Genomic DNA, 17155 nt, shown 5'->3' with positions numbered 1-17155 from the left:
ACCTGACCCAGTAACAATCGCATTCAGGCTGCCAGTACATCGATTTGTGGTCCGTTAGCTGGAAAATTGTTGTGCAGGTGGGCGTGGCATTGTTACGCACGTGACATCGTGGTTTTAGATTGGCTAGTCCTTCGGTCACGAGTTTGGTGAGAAGGGCTGGGGTCTGACGCGCGATCGTCACACAGCCCTTTGTGACAGTGAGGCTTTGTTTTTTGCTTTACTGACAAATAGAAATGGACAGGAAGCCTTAAATGCAACTTTGACGAGTGGAATGGGTCATTAATAAAAGTCTCTAATCAATGCAATCATTAAAAATAAAGGAAAATAATGAATATTTTTTTTCTTAGTTTAGGTAAAGATGAAATAATGCACATCAGTATTTTATTTTCTCCTTCTGAGCCAGCAAGTAACTCTTTAGGCTTCTTTCACATTTTCTCCCTGTTTTCAGAACTCCATATGAAATTTACACATACAAGTGAATGACTCCTCTTTTATTGGATGACTGAGGTTTTCAGAGAATACAGATAGCATCACTGTGATGGCTCCTTAGCTGACTCATAATACTCTGGGAATCCATTGTCATGTGTTAAATGTTTATTTGATAAAACAAAGACTGTAAAATATACAGTAAGAAAAAAAAAAACATGTAAAGAACAATAGTTTAAAAATGTATCAACAAAAAAAAACAACTAAAAAACATTCACCCAAAACATTATAGTTTCCCTTTAAGATTGTTTCTTCTCAAGGAAGAACTAAATGGCTATTTTACAATAAGGCCAGATTCACACTATTGCAGCTTTGCGGGCTGCATTTTTGTGGGCACAGCAGCTCATTCATTCGAATGGGCTGCTGTGCCTGAATTTCACGCAAGAGAAAGGTTCCTGCAGCATTTTGAAAACGCAATGGCTGGGAAATCACATGGGGCTTTTGCATTATACAATTTCCCTGTGTTTCCCCCATCTGCAGGGATTGGCTGTGGGAACAGCTGCGATTCCTGCACACGCAACCACCCGCAGTAATGTGAACCTAGCATTAAAGAGAACTCTAGTCAAAGCTTTTTTTTTCCCCATTTTGAATCATAGATGGAAGGATTAGAATCTCTTGTCAGGTTCTTCTGCAGTCGTTTTCTTCATTGAGGAGATTCCTCTGCATTTCCTGTCTCAGGAAGTGAGTGGGAATCATGAGGATATACCCTTCCTTCTACTGAGAACCCCATAATTCTGTATTTCCTCTAACTTCCTATCCCAGTGACAACTGTCACTACAACCAAGAGAGGGTGGATCTCCCCTCAAAAATTAAACACAGATTCACCATTTCAACTATTTAAAAAAAAAAAAAATGTTTTGGTTGGTGTTCTACTTTACAATCAGACAGCAGTATTGTTTATGAATGATAATACACATGACATACATTTTTGAATAACTAAAGTTACATTTAAAGTCTCATTCACACAGGCACTCAGCTCCTTGTAGCAGCCAGAGCAACCCATAGAATGTGAATTGGTATACATAAGCTGTGCGGACTCACCCACACAGCCGAGTTTGACAGGTATGCACGGATCAGGACACAGAGCCTATGAAATTAGGTATGTGTAACCATCCCTGTGTACCCTGTGCACAGCTGATGCCTATCCATTCACTTTCTATGGGCTGAATGGCGTGGCAAATGGCTCTGGTCGCTGCATTGGGCTGAGTGCCCATGTAAAGGAGCACTGAGAAATACCAAAAATTCTTGTTTGTACTGTATGAAAGCTTAACACAAAGCATATAGGTTTCAACATCTTCTGCACACCAAGTATAAAAGTCTGTATAACTTAACTAATAGGCTACCTCTAATAAAATGGTGATGAAATATGAAAACAGTGAATGCAATAAACATTTACAAAGAAAGTGTATAGAAATAGGAAACAAAGATGTTTGACACCTTTTTTTGTTCGTTACAAAACAGTGGTTTCTCAACTACCCATGGTACTAGAAACTGAATGATATGTTCATGGTGAATCCACATAAGCGAAGTTATCTGCACCTGCAAGAAACAAGGATAAACAAATTCATATTTACATGAATTAAACAAAATATCCAGATAAAACTTTTTTTTTTTGTTTTGTATAGCACAAATGCATAAAACCTGTGTCAGTTTTTACTGTCCTTTGTAGCCCATTATAGAGACCATTGCACTTCCAGTTCCACCAACAATGCCTGCCGTACAGGAAGTCAAGAGAAATCTCCTATTGGGACACAGACAGGAGGAACACAATCTTTTCTAGAACATTAGGAAAAGGCTAGAACCCCAATCAACAATTTATTGCGGTTTCTGTCATTTCTCGTTCTATTTACCACTGAGATGGAAGAAAAAAGGCAGTTAGACATCAGACAGCAATAAAAAGTTCTAAACTTCCCCAGACTTGTCAAAAACGTAAACTATTTTGGCTGAAGTTGCACTACTGGTCCTTTCTCACGGGTGTTTACTTTTTTTCATAAGTTCAGTCATGTGTTTTCAAAGAAAAAAACATTTCAGGTTACATACAGTTTTTATCTGTTTACATCCGTTTTTTCATCCGTTTATTCATCAGTTTACATCCATTTTTCATCAGATTACATCTGTTGTTTTATAAGTTTACATCCGGTTTTGTCCGCTTTTCTTCTGTTTTTTAAATTTTTTTTTTAATGGAAGAAAAATAAGGTTTTCTTCCATTCACAAAAATCGGATATTAACGCATACGGATATTATCGTTTACATCCGCTAGTCCATATAAATACATGGGTGTCCATTTTTCATCTGTAAACAGACAGATGCAAAACGGACATACGGAACATCTATGTGCCTAAGGCTCCTTTCACACGGGCATTCCGTTTTTTCATCAGTTCAGGCACGATTTTTCAAAGGAAATGCAAATAAGTTTACATCTATTTTTCATCAGTTTACATCCGTTTTTCATCCGGTTACATCCGTTCCGTTTTTTCTACGGAAGAAAAATAGGGTTTTCTTCCACTCAAAAAAACCCCCCAAAAAACAGATTTTAACGGATATGGACATTAACGGATGTAAATGTATGGTCATCCGTTTACATCCGCTAGTTCATAGAAGTACACGGGTGTCCGATTTTGATCAGTAAACGGAAAGATGAAAATCCAGCATTTGGAACGCCCTTGTTAAAGAGGCCTACAGCTAAAACTGGGCTGTTTAAAAATTCTGGGGAAGCCTGGTCAAACTAGAAACAGATTATGACATTTTTAGTTCTAGTTTTTAAGTACAAAAATGGATATTGATATTATGACCACAAAAAAATAGAGGCAACTGATACACTGGCAGATTATCAGCACAGAAGGTTTACAAAAACACCCTGACCTTTTCATAACCAGAGGTTATTGATGTCTGGATGGTAAGACCAAATGTAGTCGAAATGCATTGGTTAACTTTATTATACCTCTTTGCCTAACTAAATAATTACTACATTTTAGAGTGGTAACATCAGCACTGCTCTGGGGAAGGGATGGGGGTGGGATTCAGGTAAAAAGGCCTACCCACTTAGCAATGTCCACTATATTACCTTTAAAGGATAAGTTTACCTCTGCAGAAAAAATAATAAATGCACAAATCTTTGCAGAAAAAAAATATGCATTTATTATTTGTTCCTGCAGGAGCCTGGAAAGTATTTCACCCGTGATCAGTGGTGCAATGTCAGGCTTTTGCAGACAAGTCCTGCAGCTTTCTGCCAGTACCTCCATACAGGCTGTCTGCAGCTGCAGGGCTTGTGAATGAACTACGAGAACGCTCATCAGCCCCCTTGCAGTCCATTCAGAACTAGAAGCTGTCAGCCATGGTGAATGAGGGTACTTGTAGTTCATTCATTCACAGGACACTGTGAATGAATGACATGGCTGTGTGGGCAGAGCCCCAAACGCCTGCACGCTTTTCAAAAAGTGACAGTGGGTGCGGGGAAAAGTACCCTGTCTGCTGTCACAGGGAGAGGGGGTATTGGGGGGACTGGCGGCAGGAACAGGAACATGTTTCATCTTAAATACGGGTGGAACAACATGTTCTAAAAGGTGAACTTCGCCATCCAATGCAATATTGCAGTTAATAGCTGATTGAGAAATAGGGGAGTGTCTGTGAACACACCGTTCTAAGTTATAGAGGCTTCAGACACCGTTCACACATACAACTTCTTAAAAATTACTAATAAATGCTATACTTCTGTAGTACAATAACTCAAGGCCGCACTCTGATGACGTCAACCATTCAGTTTACTCTGTGTCACTGACTTGTGTCCAGTCCTCGTCCCTTGGCCAATCACCTTGATTGGGCTTAATCATAGGATGTATCCAGATGAAACGCATCAGTAGGGGATTCGCCAAGGGACGGGGACTGACTGTGCAGAAACCAGTGACCTAGAATTAACTGAATGTTTGATGTCATCAGCTTTTGTACCACAGCATTTGTGTGGAATGGGATGTGCTCTTTCTGGGACTGACACCTAGTGTGGAAGTTGATCTGAGAAGTTATGCACAGGAGGCTTGGAGCGGCGCGGCCTGCTTGTCTTGTAATAGTGTATACTTGCCTTCTATTTCCCTCCCCCCGTCCTGTTTACCCACTACAGCAAGGCCCAGCATAAACTTACAGTCAGCCTGGTCAGAGCTCACACAGAGGTAAGGACCCTCCCCTATACTGGATAGCAGATATATCATTTCACTCTGATGAGGAAGCAAGTGACAAGTAATTATAAGTAGTGGGAAAGGAAGACTATAATGTGAACCTGTCACTTTATGCTCAGTCCTTACACAGCCAGACAGTACTGGGCCCCCTATGTTGCTAAACCCCATTACCAGTCCATAAGATCTGCAATTGTACCCTTTCAACGTATGTCTTTATAGGAGTATAGCAGCTGTAAAACCACTAAAAAGCATAAAAAAAAAGTGTGCAAGCGAGCTTTAAAGAGCATGTTTACCTTTCTACCCAAGATATAATTGATTGCGTTCTTTTTTTATGAGAAAGAAGAAATGTTTATCAAGGGTGCCCTTCCCTGAGTGCATCTGCAGTTGTGCAAAGCAACAGGCCAAGTACATGAACAGAAAATAAAATTTCTTGTTGAGGTCTGTACAGTGTGCAGAACACCTCCAATATTGTCACGGGGACAAAAGAAATGTGTAAAAGGAGCAGAGGCGCCCACTACTTAGGCTGCACTCACACATGCACACAGCATTTTTCAGTTTTCTTCTTTCAGAATTTTTGTGTGTTTTTGCATGCATATACGAATATTTTAGAAGTGTATTTCAAACATTTTACATGTGTATTCAAGCTTCAAGCATTTTTGTTTTAGCCATCAAAAAGCACAGGGGAGAGATGGTCAGTTCTTACAGGGTAAATAAATGCCTGAAAAAGCACACTAAAGTGATTGGTTTGCGCACTTTTAGGAGTTTCCCATTCAAGTCTATGGGTTCAAAAATGCCTAATTTTGTAAAAAAGTAGCTCGTGTAGCTTTTTGGAGTGCCAGGTGTTGAGGTACAGGCGCTCATATATTAAAAGCCACCTTTGAAATTTTGGGGGCTTTTAGATGTTGAACGTTTTGGAACTTTGAGCTACAAAACGCTCAGGTGTGAATGTCAAGGTGTCAAGTGTGCAAGTGCTATGCTAGGCAGGCCATTTAATCTTTCCACTAATATATATAACCACGTGTTGACAGGTATCTATTAGTCCTGGATGTACATGGGAGATTTTGGTAGGTCAATCAGGTTGTTAAAATTACTAACGATATACAGCGTATGTGTATTACTAGCATTTGGTTATAACGTATGTATTTTTTTAATTGCTACAGTAGTAAGAATCTGCCTTGTATCACATGTCCGTATTGATCATGTTCATGTTCTTGGCAGCTCCTGCCTACCTGTTATTATAAAGTGATTCACAACTGAAGAAGAGGTTACAGATAATGAATTAAAAATAACATCAGTATCAATAGTTGAGATTGTACTGAGTTCCCTGCTTGCCTTTCTCTGCAATCAGTTGTTGCAATAATGGAGTTTGTTTTTTTTATACAAAAAGTTACTGTAGCTACCCTAGCATGTTCCTGTGTGATCAGAAAAACTTTTGCCCTTCTGTTTTTTGCGTCATCTGCTCATGATGGAGTTGAGTACACTCACACACGTAACCCCAAATGCTTAGGGCAATGCAATAAGCTTGCTTTAATGTTCCCTTCCCCAACAGCATACACACCTCTTTCCTTTGCTCCCCCGCCAACAGGAAGAAAGAATATATCCTGTAGTTCCAGGTAAGAAGGACAAGGCTCTTAAAAACACAGAGGGATTGCAGAGAGCCCCCATCACTCTACATGTGTTTGTGTGATGCGGTGCTATTCGGCGTTAATGGCACCAGAATGCACCTTGTTGACAGACACGTAATTCACCGAATATTGTGTACTGTGGTGCACTGTCGGAAATGATAAACGCACCTTTCTGGTACATTTTGATGCATTAAGCAACCGAATTAAGTGTATGGGCTACCTTAGCGCAACACACACAGCAGCGTACATTTAACACATTGCAATGGTGTGAATGGACACTCAAGGATATGCACACACGAATGATACAATAATGTTTTCCTTTTCTTGAGCTGTAAAGGTAAGCTTACACTTTAAATGCAAAAGCATGGCTGATGAAAACACAGCAGACATGTCCTCTCTAAATGGCAACACAACAACATTATTATTTTAGAAAAACTACAACCCTTCTCATGAAAGAAAATTACTTTTATGGACTCCTTATGCTTTCTTCAGGGAATGTGCAGAAATGTTAAATTTTTGCTCCTATGTGACACTTGATCCTCAGCATCTGAGAACTGAGCGGGCCTGAACCAGAGAACATGTCAGAATTGAGCGGGCCTGAACCAGATAGATAATATGTCAGAACTGAGCAGGCCTGAACCAGATAATATGTTAGAACTGAGCAGCCTGAACCAGATAATATGTCAGAACTGAGCGGGCCTGAACCAAATAATATGTCAGAACTGAGTGGGCCTGAACCAGATCATATGTGAGAACTGAGTGGGCCTGAACCAGATCATAGGTCAGAACTAAGTGGGCCTGAACCAAATAATATGTCAGAACTGAGTGGGCCTGAACCAGATCATATGTTAGAACTGAGCGGGCTGAACCAGTTAATATGTCAGAACTGAGCGGGCCTGAACCAGATAATATGTTAGAACTGAGCAGGCCTGAACCAGATAATATGTTAGAACTGAGCAGCCTGAACCAGATAATATGTCAGAACTGAGCGGGCCTGAACCAAATAATATGTCAGAACTGAGCGGGCCTGAACCAGATAATATGTTAGAACTGAGCAGGCCTGAACCAGATAATATGTTAGAACTGAGCAGCCTGAACCAGATAATATGTCAGAACTGAGCGGGCCTGAACCAAATAATATGTCAGAACTGAGCGGGCCTGAACCAGATAATATGTTAGAACTGAGCGGGCCTGAACCAGATAATATGTCAGAACTGAGCGGGCCTGAACCAGATAATATGTTAGAACTGAGCGGGCCTGAACCAGATAATATGTGAGAGCTGAGCAGACCTGAACTCAGCTTCCAAGAGGCAACAGAACCTCTTAAAGCTTTTAGAACGCTGTGCTGCCAATTAGCATGATGCAAAGAAAAGGACAGCGCTACGGACACAGGTAAAAGCTTTCCAAAGCGACATCTTTTTTTAGTTGACGGATGACTGGAGCAATTCTTTCATGGCATTAGCGGGAAAGGCTGCAAAATAAACAAAGGTCACTTACCACCTTAATTAGTTGGATAGCTGGAATAGGCAGGTACCTCACCTGGATATGGTGGGGGAAGATAAGCCTTGTCAGGCTGCTGAGAATACATAGAATGACTTGGCACAGGTTGATATCCGGCAGCTGCTGGCATTGTTACTAAGGGTTGTTGAGGAACAATGTTAGTGACAGACATAGATGTGGTCAAAGAACGTCTCACTGTCTGAGCTGAAAAAGAAAAACACCAGTTTTAATGAGTTACAGCAGAACAATTATATTATCTTTCAGTTAGGTGTCCCAGTGATCCTAATCTAAAGATACGTAAAACTGTGAAATCTTCAGATCAACTATATACATTGCAAGGACTTGAGCTAAATTAAAGTGTTACTAAACCAACAATAGTAAAATCAGCCTGTATATGCAGTATAGCATGCTTGTTTGCTTCTTATATTCACTCTGGAACCCAAGGGGTTAATCCTCCACATTGTGTAAAAAAGCGGTTTGATCCTGTCATCTCTGATTCTCCCTTCTTTTACTGTCCCTTATCCATCTGCCATAGTACAGAGCAGCAGTGGCAAGTCTGCATATGCTCTGTTTGGTGTGTATTGCTAGAGTTTTTTTCTTTTGGGAGGGTGCATGTGATGAGCACAGGGCCAATCAGAGCTGTCCTGAGGGTCGGGGGTCATGCAACCTCATAGGACAGTCAGAGGAGAATAAAAACTCCTCCTACAAGATTAACCGGTGCACGGCACCGGTACCGATAGAAGCCACAAGTCTGCTATATATTGGTGATGAGAAAAGGTATTTAGCAGTTTATGTTTACTAAAATAACTGCATTTCCATGTGTAGTGTGGAAAACTGGATATAGTGAATGCAGAGTCCTGGGATAAGTAACTTTTATGCAGGTCCTTGTTGCATCCCTTCTGAGGTACTGAACTCAAGCTTAAGGCTACACTGGTCCTTGCTTGCTTTTTTTCTGACATTTAAGCCTAGGACTATAGTGGCAAGATTTAACAGCTGATTAACAGTTATTTCTTTAGCATCACATCTATTTCAGTGTCTGAAAATAAGGCGACTTCCAACAAGCAGTAGTATCTTGTGGTAGCAGAGATGTAATTGCCCATGTAGGGCTAGGCCTTGTGCAAGTCCAAGGGCTACATTTTTTTTTCAAAAGGATTATGCAGTGCAACAGGCTTCTCTCATTGTAAATCACATTTCAGTGCCAGTACTGCAATAAACACTGTAAGCCCAACATATAAATGTATACAACAGGTTGCCAAAAACATTTTCTCAAAGCAGTTATAGAAAAATTAAGGCTGTCTGCAACCTGAAACAGAAAGGTATTTATTTTTTATATAATTTAATTATAAAAACAGCTCGTATAGCATGTCATGATATGTCTATTTTTTAATAAAACTTTCTTATAATACTCAACCATAGGCAAATGGTCAAGGCTCTTAAAGCATAACTAACCCCAAGAACAAATGTTTATTATATTGGAGCTAGTCAGTCCTTACATGTAGTGGATGCATTAGTTTTCATTCTTCAGGCAAAGAACACTTTTGGAAAGTACAGAAAATGTCTGTGGATCTTGCCAGAAATGCAGTGTTCTTGTCCTAGGGCAGGGGTGTCCAACCTGCAGCCCGAGGGCCACATGTGGCCCAAGACGGCCATGAATGTGGCCCGGCCCTCTAACCCTCGTGTGCTGTTTGTAGTTGCTGTACTGTTTCATGTATTGTCCCCCTCTATTGTACAGCGCTGAGCAAACCCTTTGGCGTTATATAAACTCGATGTAATAATAATAACAAAATTATAAACGTACTTAAAAATTTTGTTTTTTTGGGGGGCATTGTTGTAAAAATGTGTTTACACTTAATAAACAGATGCGTCCGAAGAAAAATTTGACAGCGTCTCTTTATTGGACTGTGCAGAGCAATACAAAGCAGCATGTCAGTGCTGACAGGGGAGAGATCTGTGATGTTTACACACAGACCTCTCCCCGGTCAGCTCCACCAAGGATCGCCGAGTCCTGGCTGAGAATCAGCAGCTGGGACCCGGTGACTGACATGCCGAGGAGCCAATAGCGGCGCGGGTAGGGAACGCATGCTCGCCCCCTATCCATAAATGCAAGTCACGTATATATACATGTGATTTTGCGCATCCCTGCCGCCTTGTAGCAGTACTTCTGCTATAGGGCGGTCAGGAATTGGTAAATTTGACATTTTGTTTTAAATACCAAACATGTTATGCTTACCTGCTATGTGCAAAAGGTATTGAGTGACCCAAAACCTTCCCTTCTGGGTTGCCCTGCCGGCACTCTAGGCTTTTCTTCTCAGTGCAGCACCATAGGAAGCTGATTCCTATCAGTGCACACCTGCAAACTTGCTCCCGATCCGGGTTGTGTGCATCTATAGACACACACAGTGCAGCTCAGCCCTGTTCCCCATTCTCTGCTCACAAGATTTGATTGACAGCATCATGAGCCAATGGCTCCCGCTGCTACCTCTGTGAGAAAATAGAGAGGAGAGGGCCACTACAGACTGGCACAGCAGCTCAGATAAGTATACGGGGGAGAGGGGGCAATACAAATACTGGGACATTATTTACCTTAATGCAGGAAATGCATTAAAGTAAAAAAGGTTTAGTCTTTACAACCACTTTAAAGCTTTGGCTGAAATGCATTAGCGTTCTTTTGCAGATATGGATGTTTGATACTGCTAATGATTTTAATAATAGTAAGGAATGCAGGTGGTCTCTAGATTTCATTATCAACTTTTTGCTGTTGAGGTACGCAGGAACCTGGCTGTTGAGACCTGCGGCCCTAGGGCACAATTTGTTTATGGAAGTTGGGTCACGCTTATTTGTTTCAACTGATCAAGCAAAAAATAGCAAAAGTACTGTCTCTTCCCAAACCGACAGGCCATACAGTTGCAAGAAAAAAAGTATGTGAACCCCTTGGGATTACGTGGAGGTTTGCATGAATTGGGCATAAAATGTGCTCTGAACGTCATCTAAGTCATAACAATAGAAGAACACAGTCTGCTGAACATAATACTACACAAACATTAGATGTTGCCATGGTTTAATTGCACATAACATGTAAACATTCACAGTGCAGGGAGGAAAAAGTATGTGAGGCCCTAGCTTAATGTCTTCTCCCAGAGCTAATTGGAGCCAGGAGTGAGCCAACCTTGACTCCAATCAGTGTGATGATATTGGATGTGTTGCTGACATCTGTCCTGCCCTTAAAAAACACACACCTGTTTTGGGTTTACTGGTTCCAAGAAGCACTGTCTGAACCATGCCTTGCAGAAAAGAGCTCTCAGAAGACCTACGATCAAGAATTGTTGACTTGCATGAAGCTGGAAAGGGTTACAAAAGTATCTCCAAAAGCCTTGATGTTCATGTGTCCACAGTAAGACAGACTGTCTACAAATGGAGAAAGTTTAGCACTGTTGCTACTCTCCCTAGGCGTGGTCGTCCTGTACAAATGACTGCAAGAGCACAGCACAGAATGCTGAATGCGGTAAAGAAGAATCCCAGAGTGTCAGCTAAAGACATACAGAAATCTCTGGCACATGCTAACATTTTTGTTGACACATCTACAATAAGGAAAACATTAAACAAGAATGGAGTACATGGGAGGACACCACGGTGGAAGCCATTGCTGTCCAAAAAGAATATTGCAGCACGTTTGAAGTTTGCAAAAGAGCACCTGGATGTTCCACAGCACTACTGGCAAAATATACTGTGGACAGATGAAACCAAGATTGAGTTGTTTGGGAAGAACACACAACACTATGTGTGGAGAAAAAAAGGCACAGCACACCAACATCAAAACCTCATCCCCACTGTAAAACATGGCGGAGGGAGCATCATGGTTTGAGGCTGCTTTGCTGCCTCAGGGCCTGGACGGATTGTTGTCATCGATGGGAAAATGAATTCCAGAGTTTATCAAGACATTTTGCAGGAAAACGTACGACCATCTGTCCGTCAACTGAAGCTCCGCAGAGGATGGGTGATGCAACAGGACAATGACCCAAAGCATACAAGTAATTCAACAAAACAATGGCTGCAACAGCACAGAATACGCCTTCTGGAGTGGCCCAGTCAGAGTCCTGACCTCAACCCGATTGAAATGCTGTGGCATGACCTTAAGAGAGTGAATCACACCAGACATCCCAAGAATATTGCTACACTGAAACAGTTTTGTGAAGAGGAGTGGTCCAAAATTACTCCAGATCGTTGTGCAGGTCTGATCTGCAACTGCAGGAAATGTTTGGTTGAGGTTATTGCTGCCAAAGGAGGGTCAACCAGTTATTAAGTCCAAAGGTTCACATACTTTTTCCTCCCTGCACTGTGAATGTTTAAATGTTATGTATTTTTGGCCTACCCAACGAACGCTATCCCCACTCCAGTCGATCCTAAACTCAGCGGCTAGACTCATCCACCTCACCAACCGCTCCACATCTGCCTCCCCCCTCTGCCAATCCCTTCATTGGCTCCCGATTGCCCAACGCATCAAATTCAAACTGCTAACTCTGACCTACAAAGCCATTCACAATGCTGCCCCAAACTACATAACTGACCTGATACCCAAATACTACCCTACCCGTGCCCTCTGCTCCTCACAGGACCTCCTACTCTCTAGCTCCCTGGTCTCCTCCTCCCACGCCTGATTGCAGGACTTCTCCAGGACTTCCCCCATCCTCTGGAACTCCCTACCCCAATCCATCAGACTGTCGCCTACCCTCCTCACCTTCAGGCGCACCCTGAAAACCCTCCTCTTCAGGGAAGCCTACCCCAACCTCACCAAACACCCGACCTCACCTAACAACTAACCTCCTCCACTCCTCCCGCCACTCCATCCCCCACAGCCATCTCCTCCTGTGTCACCTTCCCCTCCCTCCTAGATTGTAAGCTCAAAATTATTGTATTGTTACTGTCTTGTCTCATGTTCTGTCCCCCTTGCTACTGTACAGCGCTGAGCACACCCTTTGGCGCTATATAAATACTGTATAATAATAATAATAATGTGCAATTAAACCATGGCAACATCTAATGTTTGTGTAGTATTATGTTCAGCAGACTGTGTTCTTCTATTGTTGTGAATTAGATGATGTTCAGAGCACATTTAATGCCCAATTCATGCCTCCAAGTAATCCCAAGGGGTTCACATACTTTTTCTTGCAACTGTAGATAGATGGAAATTCAGCTGGTCCTTCTAAACCGGCCAAATTTCAATCCATCTAGGGCCAACTTAAGGCTTATTTTCTGTAAAATAATGTACACTGCATATAACAGACAATCCAATCACACAGTTTAGAGTGTTATAGGCTTATTACTTACGCTGTTGTTCGCAAAGTCTGCAGCACAGACAGAGCGATTTACAGATACAACTGATAATTGAAGCAACAATCAGTAAAAAGAGAATAATACCAGCTCCAATGACGAAATAGAGGCTGTTGAAGAAATACAAGGAGAAGGTTATGAAATGAGACACGTTCCATATTACAAATTCAATTCTTATACATTTTTACACTTAAAAATAAAAAAAAATTTTTGGCCAGAGTTAAAGAGGTAATTTTTGAATACCTCATAAGTGCCTTTTCCCCAGTTGTACATTGGGGGACACAGTATGTAATCATCTATGTTAGGGTTATCTTCTGCCTCCAGGTGATTGGACTCTAGGCAAAGCAAAGGGCACAGCCTAAACTAGTGCCTATACCTTATGCATGTATAATGCTAGGATCAGCAAATGCAACCACATCCACATAATAAAACTTGTGGAATATGTGAACTGAGGAACTGGTAGGAGCCTTGCATGCACAAAATACTGGTGCTTGGTGCTGGAAAAACCCATTTATCTGTATAGACAGCTGAGCGGTGTCAGGGAATTGAGGATCCTGTGCCTTTGGGGCATAAGTCTGTGATATAAACTGGCAAATCCTTCAAGAGACGATCACACTGGAAGCTCAGGATCTTCAAGCAGTACTATCCAGATTGACAAACAGTGTTCTACATCTAGCATATATAGGGAAATTTCCCTTGTATAATGCATTTAGACGTGGTAAAGACAACTTGCTGATGTTCAAACAGAGCATCAGAATGGGGAAGAAAGGGGATTTAAGTGACTTTGAACGTGGCATGGTTGTTGCTCGCAGACGGGCTAGTCTGAGTATTCAAAAGCTGCTGATTTACTGGGATTTTCACGCACAACCACCTCTAGGGTTTACAGAGAATGGTCCACAAAAGAGGAAATATCCAATTATCGGCAGATGTGTGGAGGAAAATGCTTTGTTAATGTCAGGGGAGAATGGGCACACTGGTTGTTGCGACATTCAGATGGTAGGGTCAGAATCTGGCATAAACAACATGTAAGCATGGCTGGTGGTGGTATAATGGTGTGGGGGATATTTTCCCTTGCAATAGCAAGGTATACCTAATAAAGTGGCCGGTGAGTGTATAGATCGATGAAAGAAAGGCCAAGGGCCATTTAAACAGGATTGTCATGGCAGGTATCTGTCCCTAACGGTACTATGCATGTGACCACATAGTGACTGGTATTTTTACTGGTGTCAGATACAGTCAGGTCATCGACACAATTCTAACATTTTTGCCTCTATACACCACCACAATGGATTTAAAATGAAACGAACAAGATGTGCTTTAACTGCAGACTGTCAGCATTAATTTGAGGGTATTTACATCCAAATCAGGTGAACGGTGTAGGAATTACAACAGTTTGCATATGTGCCACCCACTTGCTAAGGGACCAAAAGTAATGGGACAATTGGCTTCTCAGCTGTTCCATGGCCAGGTGTGTGTTATTCCCTCATTATCCCAATTACAATGAGCAGATAAAAGGTCCAGAGTTCATTTAAAATGTGCTATTTGCATTTGGAATCTGTTGCTGTCAACTCTCAAGATGAGATCCAAAGAGCTGTCACTATCAGTGAAGCAAGCCATCATTAGGCTGAAAAAACAAAACAAACCCATCAGAGAGATAGCAAAAACATTAGGCATGGCCAAAACAACTGTTTGGAACATTCTTAAAAAGAAGGAACGCACCGGTGAGCTCAGGAACACCAAAAGACCCGGAAGACCATGGAAAACAACTGTGGTGGATGACCGAAGAATTCTTTCCCTGGTGAAGAAAACACCCTTCACAACAGTTGGCCAGATCAAGAACACTCTCCAGGAGGTAGGTGTATGTGTGTCAAAGTCAACAATCAAGAGAAGACTTCACCAGAGTGAATACAGAGGGTTCACCACAAGATGTAAACCATTGGTGAGCCTCAAAAACAGGAAGGCCAGATTAAAGTTTGCCAAACGACATCTAAAAAAGCCTTCACAGTTCTGGAACAACATCCTATAGACAGATGAGACCAAGATCAACTTGTACCAGAGTGATGGGAAGAGAAGAGTATGGAGGAGGAAAGGAACTGCTCATGATCCTAAGCATACCACCTCATCAGTGAAGCATAGTGGTGGTAGTGTCATGGCTTGGGCATGTATGGCTGCCAATGGAACTGGTTCTCTTGTATTTATTGATGATGTGACTGCTGACAAAAGCAGCAGGATGAATTCTGAAGTGTTCCGGGCAATATTATCTGCTCATATTCAGCCAAATGCTTCAGAACTCATTGGACGCTGCTTCACAGTGCAGATGGACAATGACCCAAAGCATACTGCAAAAGCAACCAAAGAGTTTAAGGGAAAGAAGTGGAATATTATGCAATGGCCAAGTCAATCACCAGACCTGAATCCGATTGAGCATGCATTTCACTTGCTGAAGACACAACTGAAGGGAAAATGCCCCAAGAACAAGCAGGAACTGAAGACAGTTGCAGTAGAGGCCTGGCAGAGCATCACCAGGGATGAAACCCAGCGTCTGGTGATGTCTAAAGAATTTGCAACCAAGTATTAAAAAGTGAAAGTTTGATTTATGATTATTATTCTGTCCCATTTCTTTTGGTCCCTTAACAAGTGGGAGGCACATATGCAAACTGTTGTAATTCCTACACCGTTCACCTGATTTGGATGTAAATACCCTCAAATTAAAGCTGACAATCTGCAGTTAAAGCACATCTTGTTCGTTTCATTTCAAATCCATTGTGGTGGTGTATAGAGCCAAAAATGTTAGAATTGTGTCGATGTCCCAATATTTCTGGACCTGACTGTATGTAGCAAAATTAAGTTACATTCTGCAGAATGGTTGCAGGTGGTGCCCCATATGAATTTCTCTTTCACGAGGCATGGAAACTTGTCAGCCGCCCCCATTGATTTCAATGGTAATGCTCTGTAACCACACCATTAGCATTTTATTGTGTGTTAGTGAAGCATTGATAAAGTGTTAGCTGGGCCCTGGGGAAAGGCAAAGGTGGTTCCTGTATCCCAGAATGCACTGGGAAATAATAGAGAACTAGGACAGAGCAGCTCCAATCACTTCCTGTTTGCACAGCTGTGTGGTAACACCATTTGCTTCTGTGTGCGGGCAAAAGCATCAACCAACCAGCAATACTATAAAACATAAACCTTTTTAGTGTCAGTGAAATAATTCCAAATATATTCTTCAATATAATAGTCCCAAACTCTAATCCCATATATATATATATATATATATATATATATATATATACAGTTGCAAGAAAAAGTATGTAAACCCCTTGGGATTACGTGGAGTTTTGCATGAATTGGGCATAAAATGTGCTCTGAACGTCATCTAAGTCACAACAATAGAAGAACACAGTCTGCTGAACATAATACTACACAAACATTAGATTTTGCCATGGTTTAATTGCACATAACATGTAAACATTCACAGTGCAGGGAGGAAAAAGTATGTGAACCTTTGGACTTAATAACTGGTTGACCCTCCTTTGGCAGCAATAACCTCAACCAAACATTTCCTGTAGTTGCATATCAGACCTGCACAACGATCTGGAGTAATTTTGGACCACTCCTCTTCACAAAACTGTTTCAGTGTAGCAATATTCTTGGGATGTCTGGTGTGAATCGCTCTCTTAAGGTCATGCCACAGCATTTCAATCGGGTTGAGGTCAGGACTCTGACTGGGCCACTCCAGAAGGCATATTCTGTGCTGTTGCAGCCATTGTTTTGTTGAATTACTTGTATGCTTTGGGTCATTGTCCTGTTGTATCACCCATCCTCTGCGGAGCTTCAGTTGGCGGACAGATGGTCGTACGTTTTCCTGCAAAATGTCTTGATAAACTCTGGAATTCATTTTCCCATCAATGACATAAATCCGTCCAGGCCCTGAGGCAGCAAAGCAGCCCCAAACCATGATGCTCCCTCCGCCATGTTTCACAGTGGGAATGAGGTTTTGATGTTGGTGTGCTGTGTCTTTTTTTCTCCACACATAGTGTTGTGTGTTCT

The 17155-nt window shown here is 41.7% G+C and overlaps 1 protein-coding gene across 2 annotated transcripts in view; it reads right to left on the bottom strand.

The window, feature by feature from the left end:
* Positions 1–576: 576 nt before the first annotated feature.
* LOC149458684 (protein shisa-4-like) overlaps positions 577–17155 on the bottom strand; it is a 34867-nt gene continuing 18288 nt past the window's right edge. The window contains exons 3-5 of one of the 2 annotated variants that reach the window (XM_089681973.1): positions 13106–13218; positions 7778–7984; positions 577–2025 (exon numbers count right to left, since the gene is read on the bottom strand). In XM_089681973.1, the coding sequence (XP_089538099.1) occupies positions 7782–7984; positions 13106–13218 (316 nt within the window). In that variant the 3' untranslated portion in view covers positions 577–2025; positions 7778–7781. The remainder of the gene's footprint in view (positions 2026–7777; positions 7985–13105; positions 13219–17155) is intronic. The other variant, XM_089681974.1, reaches the window with a different exon arrangement.

Source organism: Staurois parvus, unplaced genomic scaffold, assembly GCF_062004578.1.
Source record: "Staurois parvus isolate SC_StPar_1 unplaced genomic scaffold, SC_StPar_1.0 ptg000282l, whole genome shotgun sequence".
Lineage (NCBI taxonomy): Eukaryota > Metazoa > Chordata > Amphibia > Anura > Ranidae > Staurois > Staurois parvus.
Note: the sequence above shows the minus strand (reverse complement) of the source record. Positions and strands in the feature narration are given on the sequence as shown.